Consider the following 21,348-nt stretch of genomic DNA (forward strand, 5'->3'; position numbering starts at 1 on the left):
TGACCCCCCAAGGGTTGATAGGATTATCCAAAGGATCGATAAGTGGCTAAGGGTCAAAAGGGGATCAGTAAATGTATAGTGGTCAGTAGGAAGCTGATAAATGAGGGAATGATGGAAGATCAGTTGGGGGTCAATTAATCTGGTTGGTGTTGAGATCCATATTAATCCCTCGTCCTGAAGTTGAGGTGGCCAGCAGTGAGACAGTATTCCCCAGGTTTGGATGATCAACCCTCAGCAAGGCCTTGAGCTGTTTCTATTATTGTTGTTATTGTTCATAGTGCTATTTGTTAAAGTAGCATTTATTAAATTACTTTTTACACAATATACTGTATATTGGGGGTTGACTAATCATCTGAAACTCGATGAAGGGGTCAATGAGCTGAATAATTGGGGGATGATTTGTTTATAATAAACTCCATGATAGAAGCTCATTTTGTGTACAACTGAATAGACAATGCTGGAGACTGGCTAGAGTAATTCACTAAGAGATGGGCAGCAGATAGATAGATAGATAGATAGATAGATAGATAGATAGATAGATAGATAGATAGATAGATAGATCCAATAAATAAATAACTAAACCCAATAAATAAATAACTAAACCCAATAAATAAATAAATAAACCCAATAAATAAATAAATAAACCCAATAAATAAATAAATCCAATAAATAAATAACTGAAGCTGTTCAATTAATTGGTCCTGCTGTTGGAAGTTATAACCCATCCCTCTGCTAGAAAAAATGAAATATTTTAGGATATACTAAAAAAAAAAAGGCAGAATATTTCCCCTAAAAGAGAAGTACAAACTCAGAGAGGCAGAAACCCCCACATTTTTGTCAATGGGCCATTAAGGCCTGAGCCAGTCTATGCTACATAACAAAGCTAGCCCTCTACCCATCTCACCACATGGCACCTTCAGCCAGCACTCAAACAAGCCTGGAACACAGACAAAGCCTAGAAAGTTAGTTAAGACCGCCCAGCCCCTGGGAGTTTGACAGCCAATGGGATACATTTCTTGCACAGAAACAGGAAACACTAAGGTAGGGCCCAATGGAGGGTATAAAACTCAGGCACTCTCAGCATCTCGGTCTTCTGTTTTCTTCACCCAACATCTTGAAGCAAGTGATTGCCCTTTTTCACCTAGGAGTTCCCAGGCATGTGAGATCCCATCCACCATTAAATCATATTTCCAAACAGTCTCCATGTTGCCAGTGCCTTTTCCCTCACTTGGAACTGAACCAAGATGGACATTTTTTCCAACACTGCCTTAAGAAAATTGGCTTATTTCTGTTATCAGCTTCAGCAGTTATAGCAGTAATGCACTTGAAGGCATCTCTACAACCCGTTACTTTCCCCTGGAGATCAGTTAGATTCATTCCTCATGAGTGCCTCTGTAGTAATTTCCATCCTCTGCTTCACTTTCATGCACAGAGGCAGCCTTTATTATGATACTGGATGGTGGCAGTTAGAGGAACCCTCACTCTTTTGTCAGATAGATGCTCCTTGATTTACTGGTAATAATAATGAAAAAGGAGCTTCTTTCACCAATTCCATACATGGAGCGTCTCTGCAAAGTGTGCGTATATGTCAAAAGGGCTCTTTTCACTCCATTTCCCATGGAAGGAAAAAACGAAGAAAATGCATTACTTGAAATGCCATGCTATTACTTGCCTAAGAGACAGAGAAATGAGAAATCGCTCTAATATTTCATACATTATAAATAAATGCATTTTCTATCTCGGCTATTGCAGATATTAAAGTGACTGTCCAATTTTTAAAAGTTACAAACATAGTTTATAAATAGCTGTACAGTCTAGCTCAGATCTGATAATAGTACCAAGCCAACTTTTGGAGGCTGTTTTGTTTTTTTAATTGCTAAGCAGGGTTGGATCTAAGTAGTCTGTGGATGGAAGACCACCAGGAAAGGCCAAAGCTTTGTAGGCTAGAATGGTAAATTGAGAAATCATCTGAGAAGAAGCCAATGAAAAAACATCTCTGTCATGATGCCATGAAAATAACACGGATGCCTCAAATTAGTCACCAGGAGTCACAATTAATTTAGTCTTTACCTTTTTGTCTTGCCTAATTTTAAGCAACTGTGGTGAAAATAATATATATTTTTCCTTTTCAAACACATTAAAGAAATCTTAATTCCATGAAGCAAACTAGTAGCATTAGTGGAAGCTAAGTATATGAGATTATGAAATTAAAGTCTAGGATTCAGCAGACATGGAATGTTTAACTTTTTGTGCTCAAAGCTCTCCAGGCTAATTCTCATTTATTATCCTAAACCAGGTGGATGTTGTTGTTTTTATTGGGAGGTTGGGGCAGCAAGACATTTAATAGGGGAAAATTACCTTTTAGGGGTCATATTGTGACTCCACACCCTTAAAAAGAAAGAAATTCCCACTGATCGTGGCAATGGCCACAGGAGTAGACTTTGGGTTATTATTTTACCCAGAACATATGATGCTAATTGGATTATATTTTGTTTCCAAATGTACGCAAAGTTATTCTGGCCATTAATTCTGCCTCCATGGGTTCAACTGCTTTTCATGGCAAACTTCATAGCTAGGTAATCTCACTTTGCAAAATTGCAGTTTTAGAAGGGATGCAGTTATGTTCTTTTAATGGTCCTGCTTTGGTTCTCCCAGAAAACTGTGAGGACTAGTGGTATAGACTCCCCTTGACTCTTTATATATACTGGAAGTACCTGTGCAGAAAGGATTATTTAGACACGTTATATGTAACTTGGCTTGCTTTGCATTGCAAATTCCTTCACAAAGGAGCTTAGGTTGTGTGGATTGCATGTTGTTAATCACTCTCGCCTGCTCCTTATCGGTATTCCTGCTTGTAACCATTTAGATAGAGGACAACACCAGCTCTTCAATCTAATAGCTGCCAAGGGAAGAGGAACAATAGCTGCCTAAGAGCAATGTTCTCATTAACAAAGGGTCACTTATCTGGGTTCCGAAGGCATAACATTAGACCATCCCCAGGTATTGTCTTCTAGAGACCTTGTCTTCAATGAACAATATTTGTGGCAAGGGTTCCACTGTCTAAAAATTATGATCAAGTGTCCAATAAGGTGTTCCACAAGATGCTTTCAGTTTTATGGCCTGACTGAGAAGATGCCAAAAGCTCCCACACAATTTAAACCTGAGTGTAGACCCAAAGTCCTGAAGGCTGTTATGGGATTCTTAGTTCCAGGGGAATCCATCTGTCACCATTCTTGGGATTTGGATCCTGCTGAAGGGATATGGATTTCTCTGATTTTTTTTCAATTTTTATTCCATAAATATACTCTTTGGCATTTCCCCCCTGTTTCCAGTGTATTGCTTTTGAATCCTAAAGAATGTATTAGATTCCAGTTAGCTAACAGATGTCAATAACTGTGCTTCACAGATACAAATGGGGAAGAGCAATTGTAGGAAAATACAGAAAGAAAAGTGTACAAAAGGGAATTGCAACTTGATGGCACAGTGATTAAGTTCAGCATTGCAGGCAAACTCTGCCCACAGCCTGGGATTCAATCCTGATGGGATTCAAAGTTGGCTTAACTTTTTCATCCTTCTGAAGTCAGTAAAATGAGGATTCAGATTGTTGAGGGCAACATGCTGACATTTATAAACTTTTCAGAGTGCTCTAAAGCACTATGGAACAGTATTTAAGTCTAAGTGCTGTTGATAATCTAGAGCTGGCTGGAAATGATAGCACACATTTTAAAGCAGTTTCATTCATCTCAATGAATCCTGTTGATTCAGTGTTTATCCAATTTCCAAGAGTTCTAACAGAGTTTTATCAAAGGACCACTTATCTCCAGAGGTTTCTGCCTAGCCATCCTAGTGAGCCAACCAAGTCCGTTCAATTAGACATTGTCACCTGTTGGGATGACTGTTATGTTCCCTTTGGAATGAGTCCCCCTGGGATAACAATAGCACTTAGACTTATATACCACTTCACAGTGCTTTACAGTACTCTCTAAGCAGTTTAGAGTCAGAATATTGCTTCTAATAATCTGGGTCCTCATTTTACCCACCTCAGAAGGATGGAAGGCTGAGTCACCCTTGAGCCTGGTGAGATTTGAACTGCCAAATTGCAGTCAGCTGGCAGTCAGCAGAAGTAGTCTGCAGTACTGCACTCTAATCACTGCACCACTGTGGCTCATAATCAGATGATTTCCACTCTGATGATACTCGAGAAGAACTTCAAGAGCTGACTGTTTTATCAGGCCTTGTGCTTTGCATTTTGTATGTATTTATCTAGGTTATTTGGTTGTTCATCATTTACTGATTATTGCCTCTAAAAAAATCTTATTTTGTCATATGTGAGTTGTCCAAAGTCAATTTGGAGTTGGGTGGTACCAAAATCAAATCAAATAAATAAGCAAGACCAAAGCTTGAAAAGATTGGACTAGAACACGTCCAACTCTGTTATTCTGCTTCAACTGTTCCAGTTATAGATAGTGGGTTAATCAGAAATTAACTAGGGAGGCTGTGTGTAAAAAATTATTTCAATCACGCATACACACAGCATCTCTCTTCCATTCACTAAAGAAGTCCTTTTTTTCTCAAATTCTTAAGGTTGCTGTTTTTAAAAACAAACTAGGTAGCTTTAAAGATATATACCAGAGAGATAATATGGTTGTGAAAGTATTTCTTCTCAATTATTTACAAAGTGGCCCCAGTCCTATTAACCATGCCGTCCTATTTAAAAATAAATTACATTGGCTTAAATAGGGCTTGGTCCCAAGATAGCATGCAAAATAATCAGTGAGATTAATCAATAGGCTGAAACAATGCAACAAAGAAAGGAAGGATTTCATGCCACCTTCATCTGAATCAATTCGTTTCAAATTCTTTTCCTAATATATTACTTCATTTTAATCATGGATGATTAAATACAGAAGATAATGCAATTATAGATTTTAAATCTCCATTATTAGTATCCTGCAATTTAACAGATGGATTCTTCAGCTTCCAAAGATGTTCCATCTATTAGTGTCTTGATATTTCTAGCATTATAATATTGTTAAAAAGTACAATTTAGTCTTTAAGGAAGCAAAAGAATTAATAAGTACCATTTATGCATGTTGACTCAGGAAGGTCAACTGAATTTAGTAGACCTTATTTTAAAGTTAGTTTGATTGTGAATGTAGCTTTAGTTCTTTTCTTATGCTTTAGATTTCTAAACCAATAAGACAAATATATATCTAACTGTATCCAATGTAAAATTAATTTAATTTACTGATTTGATATTTTGGCAAGAAGGCAATGTCCTTTTGCTATAAAGATGTCAAGTCAAGAATCACATATATTATTCTTCAGTTCTGTTTGTGATTTTATAAAGTGGAAAAAACAAGGACCATTGCTATTTCAATAGGAACTGATTACATCATATAATACATTAGACCTGGATCCCATCAATTAAAGAATGCCAACCTGTGGAACCTAGGAACTGTGCCTTTTCTGGCACAGACCTGCCCTATAGTACACCTTGCCATGTGACGGAGAGTAATGCAGCAGGTTCCCAGGAAAGAGAGAGCATGTTCCAAGGATAGGGGTGAGACAAAAGGCAGCACAGTACAGAGTTGGATTGTGGGAAGAGGAAGATATGTAGAATTGATGCCCTGTAGAATCTCTATGATATATCAGTTGGGTTAGCACCTTATAGGTTTAGTCTGGCAAGATCCTGTCTGTATGGTTTCAGGAAATAAAGAGCTGAACTCTGGTTAGATTTCTTTACATTGTTCTTGGGCTATGTCTGATGTTGAGATCAGATTGAATCCAACCCTCCTTGCCTTCTGAAAACCTGGTTGTTTGCCCAGGCATTAGAATTATGTAGTTAGTTAAGCCCAAGTGGGTTGATATTATATGTTGTATTTCTTATTCTGTCTGATGTTTTCCTTTTGAATTAAACGTGTAGTATTTGTACGTTTTATGTTTTACATTGTTCTATTGTAACTTGTTTGCTGCTCAGATGAGAAAGATAATAATATAAAAATAAATAAATACATTTATGAACTTCTAGTAATAATAATTTATTAAATAATTAATGGATTGAGTGAGTGAGTGGGAAGCAAATCGCTAAACTTACCCATCAAGTTCTTCCCTTTGCCCATCTTTTGAATTCTGTTCATCTCATTCTGGCACGGGAGGCCTAAAACATAATTCATGAGAATGAGTTTCCAGATGGTGAGAGACAGACCCTCTAATGATTAGCTTCACAATTGACAGGCAGTGTAGCCTAATGATCACCTGGGAATTAATGAACTACATATGCTTGTACAGTATAGCAGAACAAATGCATGGCATTAGCTTTACCAATTAAAAAAAGCACAACCCGTTATGCTTAAAAATAATGTTTGGGGGCCATTTTATTGTTAAATACTTCCCCCCATTTCTCTTCATCAGCCTGATATAAACAGGATGCTAATTTACCACTGGCTTGTCAATTAATTTCCACATTTTATGCAATTTTCTAAGCTATACACTAATAGCAACTGAAGCAGTTCTTAAGATTTAATTGCAACTGATGACCAGGATCTATATTTCTCAGGGTATTTATGGAGCACCCTGCTGCTTAATCAATGGAACAAAGTCCTCATGTGATAGAACATGGTGTGTTTTGTAGTAGTTGAGTAGCAGGCTATGCATGATTTACATTTGTTCCTACCGTGGAGAAGGGCAGTCCTTTTTGGTGTGTTCCTGAGTCTTCCTTCCCTACTTATAAGCTGAATGTCTACGAAGACTGAAGATTGTTTGCAAAACTCTGTATGGGATATCGCAGATGGGAATTGTTCTCCACTTCTCTCAGAAGCAGCCCCAAAGCATCTGTTATTCCTGTTTAGGCTATTATTGAAACAGATGGATGGAGAAGGTGTCATGTTGATATAGAGCTGCTTCTGAGGACATGGAAACAGGCTCCCAACCTTTGCAGAATACTCTGTAGATTTCTAATTCCATGTCCTGAGTGGATGTCTTTTGCTTATGGAATAATAGCTTTGTTTATGTTTATACAAAATTGCAGTTTAGCAAGAAAAATCTGGAGAAAGTAAAGAATAGTAAATTGGAAAAATGTGGATGAAAAGTGAGTATTTTGTTCAAAATGAAATATTAGGATTCAAAACATACAAAGCATATTAAAGAGGGGAGAATGGCATGAAAAAGACTAATACATCATGAAATGAGGAAAAAAAGAAAGATGAAAAAGAATATATTAAATTTGATAAATTTTTCCTTGAATGTATTAGAGACTGTCTGGCTGGTGTCTTTCCGAAGCCGCCATTCAATCTTCCCTTGTTCTCTTTAAATGAAGAATGTAAATGAAACAACCAAAGGAAAAGAGCAAAATACTTCCATATCTGAAATTATGTTTTTGGATAGGAAAAACAGCTCCAAAATAGACATCATTGCTCTCACAGAAGAATAATCTTAATTTACTATACTACAGAAAACCTTTCTTTCATCTGGGAAAAAGCTGTTCCTTGATCTCAAATAAGCTCTGCATATAAATAAATGTTTTTGTTCTCCCTCTCAAAGGGATACAGGTGGCAATAAACAGATATGGGTATGGAAAATCTTCTATTAATCCAATTTACTTTGGAGGAGCAGACAATGTTATAAGTCAAGAATGAAAGTATACCAGTTATGGGACTAATTGCTATGCCAAAAGGTGCAGAAAAGGACTAAAAGAATGTTTATGCTATATTCAATTTATGAATTGCACCAAGCTATAAATATTGACTTGATGAAAAAGTCTGAAAGGAATCTCCATTGAAAACTATTTGAAAATATGAACTAGGAACCTACAGGCCAATGGCTGATGACAAAAATCATTTTGTTGCTAATGCATTTTCCCAATCCAAATGACAGCTATATATCTGAATATATCCAAATGAACAACACAGTAATGGAATAGATTACATCTTATGCAAGCAACATATGGGAAAATCCTCTGTTGATTTGTAAAACACTGTAAAGTGCTGAATGTGGATCAGAATATCAACTGAAAATCACAGAAACATGCTATAGACCGAACAAGACTAAAAAGAATCAAATCTCAATCAGATGTAACCTATTCCTGAGGAATGTAAGTTTGAGGTCAGGGGCAAATACCCTGAAACTTTGTGGAAAGAAATGAAAAGAGAAAGCTGAAAAGCTCCTAAAAACATGGAGGAGGAGAAAAACCAAAAACAAAGAACAAGGGATTAGGAGAATTAAAAGAAATTGCAGAAATAATCCAACAGCATGTTCATGTTTTAAGGAACATGAATGAAAAGGATTTAATGATGGAAAATTGCCACTAAAGTTCTCCTGTTTGTAAGCTTTAATTGAGTGAAATGGTACATTATGTGGAAATTTTTTTTTTGAATCAATGTATCTCAAATGGGCTATTTTTTTATTTTTATTTTTGTTTATTTTATTTATTTGATTTGTCAATTGCTTACAAGATAATAGGTATAAGTATATACATAGTTATGAATACATGAAATGGGTACATATAAGAAAAATAAAAGAAACAATAGGACAGGGATGGTAGGCACATTGGTGCGCTTATGCAGGCCCCCTACAGACCTCTTAGGAAAGGGGTGAGGTCAATAGTAGACAGTCTAAGGTTAAAGTTTTTGGGGTTTGGGAAAGAAACTACAGAGTCGGGTAGAGTATTCCAGACATTGACCACTCTTGCTGAAGTCTTATTTCCTGCAATCAAGTTTGGTGTGGTTAATCTTGAGTTTGTATCTATTGTGTGCTCTTGTGTTGTTATGGTTGAAGCTGAAGTATTCATTGACAGGTAGGGCATTGCAATGTATGATTTTATATACCATACTTAGATCAGACCGAAGATGGTGTAATTCAAGGTTTTCTAGGTCTAGAATTTCAAGTCTGGTGGCATAAGGTATTCTACAACGAGTAGAAGAGTGGAGAACTCTTCTTGTGAAATATTTCTGGACTTTTTCAACTGTGCTAATATCAGATACGTAATGTGGGTTCCAGACTAATGAGCTGTATTCGAGTATTGGTCTAGCAAATGTTTTGTATGCTCTAGTTAGTAGTGTGATATTACCAGAGAAAAAGCTACGTAGGACTAGGTTAACAACTCTTAATGCCTTTTTGGCTATGTAGTTACAGTGGGCTTTAGCATTTAGATCATTAGAGATGAATTGCAGGACCCATTACTCCTGTAGCATTTAAATTTGGTAAAGTTGTGATTGCTTCAGTGCTGCCATGCTTCCACATTGCTGGGTCAACTACGGACACATGATTGCTATTTCCAATGCTCTGTGTCACTTTCATGTCAACAGGGAAGAAAGCAAGGAGTTGGAAGTTGCTCCTGTTCCTGCTGTTCTCCCCGCCTCCCCCACCCGTGGTCATTCTGTTTCTCATTTAGGTAAGAAAATATATCTGAAACAGTAACCCAAGGAATCGTGGATTGTCTAGTACTGTTTAAAATGGTGGAAGGAATAAATGAACGAATTGTACAAGACAATCAACTTAGATAAGATTGTATTCAAGACAAAAAAAGTTTATGATAAATTGGTCGTACCTGAGGAGAAAGTCAGATTATTATAAAATAATTATTAATTAGAAAACCCATTGTGTATAAAATTGCCATAGAGTGCTTAAATGAAACTGGTATGAAAACAGTAAGGATCATGATAGCTCTCTACTAACTAAAATATAAAAAACATGGTTGGAAGACTGGAAAAGGGCAATCCCAATCCATAAAGCAGGAGATTTAAAAGAATTACAGAATAGCTTTAATACTACATCCCAACAAGATATAGCTGAAAATCCTTCTGAAAAGCACTTTATGTAGAGATAAATGGCTATTGAATAAGCAGATGTCAGAATCAACTATCTGATTCTTCTGATAAGAAGTCTCTATAATAATCAGAATGTCACAATGAGAATGGAATTTAATTTTAACAAATGGTATCAAAATCAATAGAAAAAAAAAATGACCTGAGATAATTCTGAGGCAGAAACTGAAAAAGACATAAGACTGATCATTCTAAAAGGAAAGCCTTGGTGGCACTGTAATTAGAATGTAGTACTGCAGGCTAACTCTGCTCACTGCTAGGAGTTCGCTCCTGACTGTCTAAAGGTTGAGTCAGCTTTCCATTCTTCCAAAATTGATAAAATGAGGACCCATCTTGTTGGGGGCAATATGCTGACATTGTAAACTGCTCAAAGAGTCCTGCATTATGGAGCAGCATATAAGTCTAAGTGCTGTTGCTATTACTAAAGCAAGTGAGTGAGAATGTAGGGTTTTCTTTGAATATCAAAAAAGTAAGGATCAAGGCTAGAAGAATTTAAGATATAAGTTTAGGCTTCAAAGTTCTAGGGTCCAGAATGGATAAAATGAGGAGTATGTAAAAGAGAATCGGATAATACTAATGATGAGCAAAAAGGTTTGGAATCCTATAACTCTCATGAAAAATCAGGACTTTCCAATTAAATCAAAAGCTAGAATGGTCCACTCACTGGTCTTCTTCTGTATGAAGTACAGACATGAGGGATGGCTTATCATGTGAGAGGAAAAAGATTAACTCCTCTGACCTATGGTGGGGGAAGAACTGATATGCATTCCTTTGAGAGCCAACTGAGCCAACTTCTTAGTACTTAGTACAAGCCCAAGTATTCACTGGAAATCAAATCACAAGACAAAAGCTGTAAAACTTTGGGTGCATCATGAAGGCAGATACATCTATAGAAAAGAAAATAATATTCAATAAGAGAACGGAAGATCAAGAAAAGGCTGACAGAACATGAAGTAGAAAGCCGAAAAGTACTTACTAGGATTGTCTAATGTGGTGAAAGACAGCATATCTTGAAGAGTTTTACCCTATAAAATCACCCAGAGTTTATTTGAGTTTATTAAGATGTAACAATAAATATTATAAACATAAATAAAAACAAAATTAAAGAAATGAGAAGGCTCTGTACATTGTGGTGCACATGGAAAGGACATAACAGTGCTCCTTGTACTATTCAGGAACTCAGCTGCTATTCACTAGACTCAAATATTGGATATTTGGATTTTGGCATCCTTAGGCACTTAACATGCGAACACTACTCTTGAGATGAATAGATAGATGAGATAGATGATAGTTCCTCCCATTAAATACCATATCAGTTGTATTGTGGAAGTATGGTTATAAATATGATACAAAGCATCACAACCTCTTTTCTTCTTAATTTTATTGGAAGTAAAGTATAGCATACTGATTTGTAATCCATTTTCTCTGAGGTTGAATTTGGTCAATTACCTCCAGGCTTCTGAAAGCAGTAACACCACTCATTGTTGGAAAGTTTTCCATCTTTGAAGGAGTCACAGGAGTTGAAGAGAGGCTTAATGCATGGTTCATACTTATCAAGGTAAATAGCATTGATCTCAGAGTGATCAAGGAGAAGGTCATAGTTCATATCCAGTTTGTTGAACATCCAGCCCAATGAATCCTTACAGATAGGTAATATGCTAGTATCGAATCCTGTAAAGGAAGGAACAAACAATTCCAGCTGAGAAGAAAACATAGAAAAATTTAAGAATCTCACTCTAATTTATTGTATTCTCATGTTTTGCAAATAATGGTTGTAAAATTGGTTTTCCATTGTCTTTTCCTTCCTGAATTGCTAGAAAATAGAACATGATCTTAATTCAGAACTAAATGGAAATCAAATGCATGTGTTGAAGCTAGGGTCGATACAATCTTCAGAATTTGCATCATAGCATTATGATTTTTTTTATAAAGATGCATGAGGACCCCAGTTAAATAAAGACTTTTTCAATCAGCATTCAGTTTAATTGTTCATCTATAAATGGAACACTCTTCCATAAATAAAGTGATTTTATTACACCCAAGGAATGTTGGTTTTCAAAAAACCATATTTTCCTACAGTGATTCAAAGAAATCATTAAATTATAGTGTAGAATGCTGCTGGAATTGGCATTTATAATTGAAACAGGAGTCATATGCATTCTCCACCCTCACAATTTTAACAGAAGCAGCACTAACACTTTCAAATTATCTATAAGTTGACAGCAAGGACACCTTAGTTTTCTGCATTACATTCATTAATATCCATAATTTCTCATTCCTTAAAAACATTTGATATCTGAAAACTTTTGCTTTGGAAGCAAAAATCAGTATTCTACCTGCAAGTTAACGCTGCTTTCTTTTTAAAAGGAAAAGATAAGTGGCGTTTATATATTTTGAGGCAGAATCGTTTTAAAACCTCAAGGGTACATGGATGAGAATTAACTGTGATAAAATGAGCCTGCATATCTAGGAAAAGTATACAATTACATTTTCTCTTTTTCAAATTTCTTAAGATCTCAGGTTACAACCTCCAAATATGACAACTTTCCCATCTTCCTTTCAAGACTTAGTGTGCTAAAATTCCACTTTCTCCTGAATCTCTGCTTTTTCTTCTTTCAGGGTTACTGATAAGAATGACACACAATTTATCAAACTATTTTCTGCAATAGTTACATATTTATTTTATTTATTTGATTTGTCAAACGCTTACAATATAATGGAAATAAGAATAAGTATAAGTATATATACATGAAATAGGTACGAATAAATGGGAACAGTAGGACAGGGATGGTAGGCACTTGTGCACCCCTTGCAGACCTCTTAGGAATGGGGTGAGGTCAATAGAGGTTAGTTTGAGGGTAAAGGAGTGAGGGTTTGAACATGTGACAACAGAGTCAGGTAGTGAGTTCCAGACATTGACCACTCTGTTGCTGAAATCGTACTTTCTGCAATCAATATCTAGGTGGGTAGGACTTTTTGAACTCATGGTAACCAGGTAGTAGATCACTTCTCAGAAAGTCCAATCAGCAGATGCAAGTAGTGCATTTTCTCATACTATATAAAAGAAAGAGTTGCATTCCCATTTGTAAATATTATATACAGTATCAGAATTTTCAATACGATGTTTCAGTTGTAAAGGTCATTCTTATCACCTGGACTGACCTGAAAACTAAAAGGCACTATAATGTACTCGCTATTCTAAATGTTAATTTTTTAGGGGAAAAAAGGCATCTTGCTAGAAGAATTTGTGGCAAATCCAGATGAGGATCATCACCGACATTGAAGAAGAATCATCAAAAGAGACTTTGGTGAGATACTTTGGCAGACACTAATGCTATTTTATAACAGGTTGCACTTAACAGATAAGCTAGAGATGTGATGGATGAGATCTGTGGAACAGTTCCAGGATCCTCCTTTTTGGGGGCTGCATGTAGTGTTGTTGAACAAAAATATATCAAATAGTGCAAAGTCTTGTTCATTATTAGCTAAGTGAACTTCAGTAACTTTGGAGAAAAAAAAGTCTGACTCACATTGAACATTTCTTGAATCAGATATAAGTGACTCAAGAAATTGTTTATAAACTTATGTATTAATTTTAGATTGTTATCTGTTAAATATATCCAAAGCTCTATTTGTTTATTGATAAGTATGTTTTATAATATCATGGAATACAAATAGCAGAAGTGGTGGGGAAAAAAGATGCTCAGCTAGCTAGTTTTTCTGGGTGAATCCAACAGGGTTTTTGTTGTGCTTATTCTTAAAGGAATAATTTACAACCTGTTTCAGCCTGTGGTGATGTTTTATGCATCAATGCAACTTCATACATGAAGGAAGGACTCACTGGAGAAGAGCCTAATGCTGGGAACGATTGAGGGTAAAAGAAGAAGGGGACGGCAGAGAATGAGGTGGCTGGATGGAATCACTGAAGCAGTTGGCGTGAGCTTAAATGGACTCTGGGAGACTGGGAGATGGCAGAGGACAGGAAGGTCTCAAGGAACATTGTTTATGGGGTTGTGATGGTGAGACATGACTTCGTGACTAACAACAACTTCATACATATGATGCACATTATATACAGTACTTTATTTCATTTATGTAATGATCACAGTGCAGATATCGTTTGTCCCTTCTCACTTCTCCTGAGGATACTCATGGGCATGGGTCAACCATTATTGATTAATACAGTTTATTCCATAAAACAGAGAAGTCCTTTCTTATGGTGATCTCATAAGAGCATTTGATTTCAATAAAAAGCTTATGAGATTTCCTTTTTTTTCTTTTTATGACCCTTTTATCCCTTTGTTTCGGGGTGGAGTTGGGGTGACTGAATGGAGCTGAGCGTTTACTGGCCAGATGCCTTTCCTAATGCCTACATGAAGTTCGCAGCAGATATTTTCTCTTTGAACCATGATAGAGAAACATCTATTGCTGCCTAGGATTGAACTCTCAACCTTCCAAGTAAGAGGTCAACGTCTTTACTTCTCTCTCTCTATGCATATTATAGAATCACCCCAGAATTTGTCTGTAGAACTTTACATCCACTGATGTTAGCTGAAATATAGTATTTCTAAATGGGCATAATTTCAAGTAATCTAAAATGAAGCGTTCCAAAATGGGTAAGCTAATTTCTATAACTAACATTTTAAACTTCAATAATAATACTCTATTAATTTATGTTTTTAATTTACCTAAAATGAATGTGTTCACATGTCCTCTCTCTAGCTTACTCTGCCGAAGGAGGTATTTTACATATTTAAAAAAAGGTTATTACATATTCCAGGTCCAATATTAGCCTCCCATCTCTCTCTATAAAAAATTCCACAATGTACAAAGTGATGTCTTTTCCTGCTCATTTTTCCCATAAATACACACTAAGAGGATTAGATCACGAATAAAATCTTTTTGATTGCTATTAAATTAATCATCTGGTTTATTGGATAATAAAATAGATGGCTACCATAAAAATAATTTTCAATTCTGAATTCTGTACACAGTTTACTGGTTTTCTAGAATGCAAGAGATTTAATACAATTATTGTATGATGTGGTTAAGCTATGAGAGAAATCAGAAATCTATGAAAATTGAGTAATGGTAAGACAGCATATCCTTTCAATGCAGTCAAAGCCAATTTTATAGTCTAATCCAGTGTTTCTTAACCTCAGCAATTTTAAGATGTGCGGATGTCAATTCCTAGAATTTTGGCTGACTGGTCTAATCCATTGAAATATGTATCAGCAAATCAAACCATTGAAAAAAATCTTTACTATTTATGTCTCCTTTAAGTTGAAGTGGGTAGTTGCCTTTGCTACCATAATTTTTTTTTAAAGGGACTGAAATGAAAGGGATTTTCTTATTACAATATGGGATAAGAAGACAATAAAGAAAGGAGCAGAAATTAGCTATTTCTGTACAGTACATTCCATTGAATAGAGCACCATCCTCATCTACGATGTTGCAATATACATTTTAAAGCATAGAGTGGAAATATTGAAGTAAAAATGGGCATCGTACAGATAGCCGTCGGCTTACAACACTTGAGCCCAACATTTATGTTGCTAAGCGAGACAGTTGTTAAGTGAATTTTGCCTCAGTTTACAATATTTCTTGCCACTGTTAAGTGAATCACTACACTTGTTAAATTAGTAACATGGTTGTTAAGTGAATCTGGCTTCTCAGAAGGTTGCAAAAGGTGATCATATGACCCTGAGACACTGCGATCATCATAAATATGAGTTAGTTGTCAAGTGTCTGAATTTTGATCACATGACCATGGGAATGCTGATCACATGACCATGGGAATGAGTCATGTGAAAACTCATCATAAGTCACTTTTTTCTGTTGTAACTTTGAACAGTCACTAAACAAACTCTTGTAAATTGAGGACTACCTATAATTCTCTTATGATGCACTGCAAAGTTCAGATATGGAACACAGATGTTAACTGTATTTTTGGAAATACTAGTTTTAATACAATGCCCATTATGTATAATTTTATGTATAAAGTTTTTCATGCTTTCTAGAAAATTTACTTTATTTTTATTCATAGAAAAGAATTAAGAAAATGCTGACTACAAATTATTAACTTCAATTATAGCAAATAGAGTAAAACAAGTTTTAAACACATATATCCACGAGGATCAAAATGGATTTCTTCCATCCCGTCAAATAAAAAACAACTTAAGAACTGTTATCGACGTTTTAGAATATTATGAGGCCCATCCTGAAAAACAATTCGCACTGATGTTTTTAGATGCCGAGAAAGCATTTGACAACTTAAATTGGCACTTTCTAATTCAAAAAATTTATAATATGAGTCTCGGTACTAAATTTGAAAACATTATAACAACAATTTATAATACAGAACAGGCTAACATACTAATCAATGGTGAACAAACAGGTCCAATTAATATAGAAAAAGGGGTTAGACAGGGCTGCCCTCTTTCTCCTCTCCTTTTTATATTTGCCCTAGAATCACTTTTAATGCGTATTAGACAAAATCCTGAAATTAAAGGAGTGAGAGTCAAATCAGAAGAATATAAATTACAAGCGTTTGCTGATGATATGGTCTTTTTTCTGGAGGAACCTATGGAAAAAGGATACAATCTAATAAAGGAATTAGAACAATTTGGCGCTATGGCAGGTTTAAAAATTAATAGAAAAAAGACAAAATTAATGACCAAAAATTTAACAGAAACTCAGAAGGAAGAATTAGAAGCAATGATGGGGATACAAGTAACAAAAAGGGTCAAATATTTAGGAATATGGCTAACACCACAAGGTAAATCACTCAAGGAGAACAATTATGATAAATTACTTCAACAAACAAAGAAAGACTTAGAATCTTGGAATAAGCTGCAGCTTTCTCTATTGGGCAGGATTGCCTCGATTAAAATGAACATATTACCAAAATTTCTTTATTTATTTCAGACAATCCCAATTAAGTTACCCAAAATTTTTTTCAAAGAATTAAACAAGACAACACTCAAATTTATTTGTCAGGGGAAAAAAGCCAGGATCAATGTCAAGGCCTTACAAGATTCGAAAAGCAGAGGGGGTCTAGCTCTTCCAAATTGGGAATTATATTATTTGGCAGCTATTTTATTATGGTTAAAAGATTGGGTGAACCTATTTAATAAAAGAACTTTAGCTCTAGAAGGGCATGATCTCCAGAGAGGCTGGCATGCCTTCTTATGGGAAGTGGGGAAACCTAAGCAGTCTTATTTTCACAGACATCTTATTAGGGACTCATTATTAACTAATTGGAAAAAAAATTGTAAAAAACACTATCTAAAAATTCTGATCTGGCTATCAACAATGGAGGCAATGGTACATCCAAATAATTTGGACATAACAAAAATGATCAAATATAAAGATTTACTAGATCCGCTAGGAAAATTAAAAACTCGACAAGAATTACAGGAACAGGGATTCAAAATAGATCAGTGGTTATATATTCAAATTTATAGCAGATACAAACAAGACATGAAAGATTTTGGAATTAATAGCAAACTGCAGCACCTAGATAAAATTTTATTAGGACCAAACAAAAAGAACATATCTAAATTTTATAAATATTTATTGGAAGTAGAACTAGAGCAAGAGATAGTCAAAGGGAATATGTTAGCCTGGAGCAGGAATGTTGGAAGAAGTATCACACTATCAGAATGGGAAAGGATTTGGAACAGGAATAGTAAGATTACAAAATCGGCAGCATACAAAGAAAACACATATAAAATGTTTCACAGATGGCACTTGCCCCCTTCGAGGCTGGCGAAAATGAACCCTAACACAAGCCCAAAATGTTGGAAGTGTAAAAGCTCAGAAGGAACCTTTTTTCACATGTGGTGGTCCTGCAAAGAAACCCAGAGATATTGGCAAAAAATTAGAAAATGGTTGGAGGAGATAACTAAAGAACAAATAGAATATAAACCAGAGTTCTTCCTAATAGGGATCTCTGACAAACATTTATCCAAAAAGATGAAATATGTAACAATTCATATTTTAACGGCGGCTAGATTAGCATTTGCTCAGTGCTGGAAATCACCGTATACTCCTACAGAACAAATGGTAATTCAGAAAATATGTGAATGTGCAGAAATCGACAAACTGACGATAGTCTTAAAAAACAAAGAGTCCTCAACATTCTACAATAATTGGAATTCTTGGTACGATTGCTTAAGCCAGAGATAAACGGACTAAAAGATAAAGGACAATTTAAGTATAGTAGACGAGATGAGCGTATTTGAATTAATTTAGGTGAAATGGATCTTACAGACTGTCAAAAAGGATACTGTTTGCTTTTAGATGTATCCCTTTCATCTCTTACTCTTTTCTTTCCTTCTTTTTTCTTCTACACCCTTTACTCTCTTCTTTCTCCGGTTTGCTAGCCCGGATGTTCTTTTTTTTTCTGTATGTATTGTTGATATGTTTTTAATTGTAAATTCAATAAAATTTATTTAAAAAAAAAAGAATTAAGAAAAGAAAATAGATAAATTCACATTGCTGTTGAAAATGTTAACACTAGGAAATGTTTCCAGGACTATAATCTACTGAGATACTTAAAATTGCAAGTGTATTAAAGTGGATCTTAATGTCAACATTAGGCAAGGTACAATTTCCTGTACTTTTCTAAATCATCAAGAACAAAAATGTTAAATATATTTTCTTTTTTCTTTCTAAACAACCTGAATTTTAAGTAAGCAATGCATTCTGCCTATTTATCTGAATGTCAGCAATAGTAGGAATGTGATGCACCCAAAGAATAACTCACTTAATGTAAGTTCTATATACCGTAGGAGAGGATTCTATAAATTACTTACTTGCCTTTGATAAAGAGAAATACTGCTCTAGAACTTATGGACTTTGAGAAACTATCTCAATTGCTAGACATTGCTTCCTAGTTCAGAAACTAAGACTAATGTAGAGACCGGGTTTTTTTTTTTGCACTAAAACTGTCGCCAGGTAATTTTAGATAAATAAAGTCCAACAAGAATTGTGCCTCCTTTCATAGATCTTATAATGGAAATAGTAACTTAACTGATTGTACTTCTTAATCCTACAGACTAATAACATAGCTTTTGCTCTTTTTTTGCATAATCTAACAGTATATATTTTAACAGAACAGTGGAATACTCCATTCAAAGATACAATAAAAAAAACCCCACACTTTAGAGTTGTAGGATTTGTGGAAAGTTGAAGCTTGGAATTTTTTTAAAAATAGCCAATATTTTTAAAAAATACTCCTAAAATTTACTATTACTTTCTGAATTTGGGGTATAGTACTATAACTTGACAGGCTCATAAGATCATAATGTATAGTGTAAAAATTGTAAACTGTTTGGACAAGTGATGTAAGTTAGTAAAACTTCAATTATTGACACAGATTATGGAAATATACCAATAACATGAAATGGAACATAATGTGCAGAAAAGGATTGTTATAGATTCTCTGTGTTGTTTCATTGTTCTAAAGGTCAAGTTCAGCTCACAGGGAGGGACAGAAGAGCCTTTACGATCTCAAACTTTAAAGACTTGCCATATTCTTTTGCGCAAGCACAATAGCTAGTTCCTGGTTTCTAATTTAGAAATAAATAAATACTGCCTGCTCTGCTGCCTTTCTAATTCTTTGATTCCTAGTTAGGGCATCCGAGGACAGGAAAAGATCCTCCAACTTATCCAAAACTGTCCCAATAGAGCACTAAAACAAGGAAGTGATTGACAGCATCCTAAAAGCAGAAATGCATTTTTTCCCCTGGCAAGCATCACTTACTAGGAATTACAGACTAATAAGATTTACTATGATCCCCTGTAGAAAATCTTCCTGTTACATAGCATCATTCCTTTTCTTGAAGAAAGAATTAGGTAACAAAATTGAATTTTCCATTTTTTCAGTTCTCAGGAAAAATGAAACAAAATTAAAAACAAGTATTTGGGGAGGGTTTTGTTTTTCTTAAATACAAACTTATTGCTAATAATTCCTGTTCTGACATAATTGATTCAGATTATAATAAATCTAAACAAGCAAGATTTGATGAAGATGAGATGTCAAAAAATTGCCCAGATGTATGGTGCTAGGCAACATAAAAGTTATACCAGGAGCCACCATGACAGAATTCCATGCAATGCCAGTATTGACTCAGTCTAGGAATTATAAGAAAAGCATGGAGAAGAAAATTGTGGCTAGAACACAAAATTATTTTATTAGTATCCTGCCCTTATTATTTTTATAAATAAACAGTGAACATACCTAACACTCCTTCCTCTTCCTATTTTCCTGTGAGCAACAACCTGTGAGATGAATTGGGCTGAGAAAAAATGACTGGGGCCAAAGTCATCCAGCTGGTTTTCATGCCTAAAACGGGACTAGAACTCACAGTCTCCTGGTTTTGTATCATAACCAATATATATTCTTTATCTTCTCCTCCATCCCCATTGGAGAAATAAGAGAACTTCTAATGAGATAGGCAAGCAGGGCGAGCTATTCTGATTGGGCTAGAGCTGTAAATTGGCCGCAAAGTTAAAAGGCTTTTTTTTGTGTGTGTGGGTCTTTTTACCAAATCCATGTAACATGTCTTGTTTAATTAGAATATACCTGGGACTAGGCCCACCTGTCTCCTAGGGAGAGTATATCAACAGGACAGAGATATTAAGAAATAGAGGAGATAGTTGGGGATTGTTGGTGTTTTATATGTGCTGTGTGGACTGGAGGTGATGTATGAATCCAGGAACAGTTAGACAGAAATCTGCAACTGAGGACCTTTCAGGAGCAAGCAGAGATCTATCTCCAGAGCAGTCGGACTGATGGAAAAGACCGCTGGGACTTAGCAAGTGCAAAAGACTTAGGAAAGAGTTATTCTCCTCTCTTTTCCTCCTGGTCTCCAGGCTAAAACAAGCCCAAGAAATACCAAACCTGCCTAAGAGAGTGAGCATATCAAAGTTGCAATTTTGAAATGCATGCTGTAGCTTTCCCTGTGTGAATTAGGGAAAGAATAAAGAATCAATGAAACTGTAAAATTTATGTAGAAATGTATGCATAGGTTAATAAATTACATCTACTGAATACATAAGAGATAAACACAAATTATTGAGTTGAAAATTATTGAGTTGAACAATAAACCTTACTGTAATTCCGTGAATTATTGGTTTGCAACTGGAAAAGTTTTGTTTCTTTCTGAGCCCCAAAAGGGATTCCTGTGAATTGGCTTATCATAAATGAATTGAACCATTATCTGGAATGAGGCCCACCTCGAGATTCTCACTCATTATGTTTTTATAAAAAATTTATTTGGGTTTTCTCAAAACATAATACAAGTAAAATTTCTTTTTTTTTGAGAATAGTACGGTCCCGGGTTATCACTTCTCCATACAGACACAAATTCAATTTCATATTCATCTTTGTGTTCTATTCCATATCTTATTACTATTTTAACATTTTCTCAATAATTTTCCCTCCCCTTAATTTTCTCAATCTTACTTTTAATTATCTCATTCCTTTCTAAATTCAATACCTTTCTAGTCATCATAT

The 21,348-nt window shown here is 35.2% G+C and overlaps 1 protein-coding gene across 2 annotated transcripts in view; it reads right to left on the minus strand.

Annotated features, from left to right (window-relative positions):
- Positions 1-21,348, minus strand: part of SPOCK1 (SPARC (osteonectin), cwcv and kazal like domains proteoglycan 1) — a 519,494-nt gene that overhangs the window by 9,985 nt on the left and 488,161 nt on the right. For both annotated transcript variants that reach the window (XM_087924354.1, XM_087924355.1), the window contains 2 exons: positions 11,274-11,495; positions 6,098-6,160 (listed from right to left, as the gene is read on the minus strand). In XM_087924354.1, the coding sequence (XP_087780480.1) occupies positions 6,098-6,160; positions 11,274-11,495 (285 nt within the window). The remainder of the gene's footprint in view (positions 1-6,097; positions 6,161-11,273; positions 11,496-21,348) is intronic.

This window comes from Pseudonaja textilis, chromosome 2, assembly GCF_049901715.1.
Source record: "Pseudonaja textilis isolate UNSWEBS1 chromosome 2, rPseTex1.2, whole genome shotgun sequence".
Taxonomy (NCBI): domain Eukaryota; kingdom Metazoa; phylum Chordata; class Lepidosauria; order Squamata; family Elapidae; genus Pseudonaja; species Pseudonaja textilis.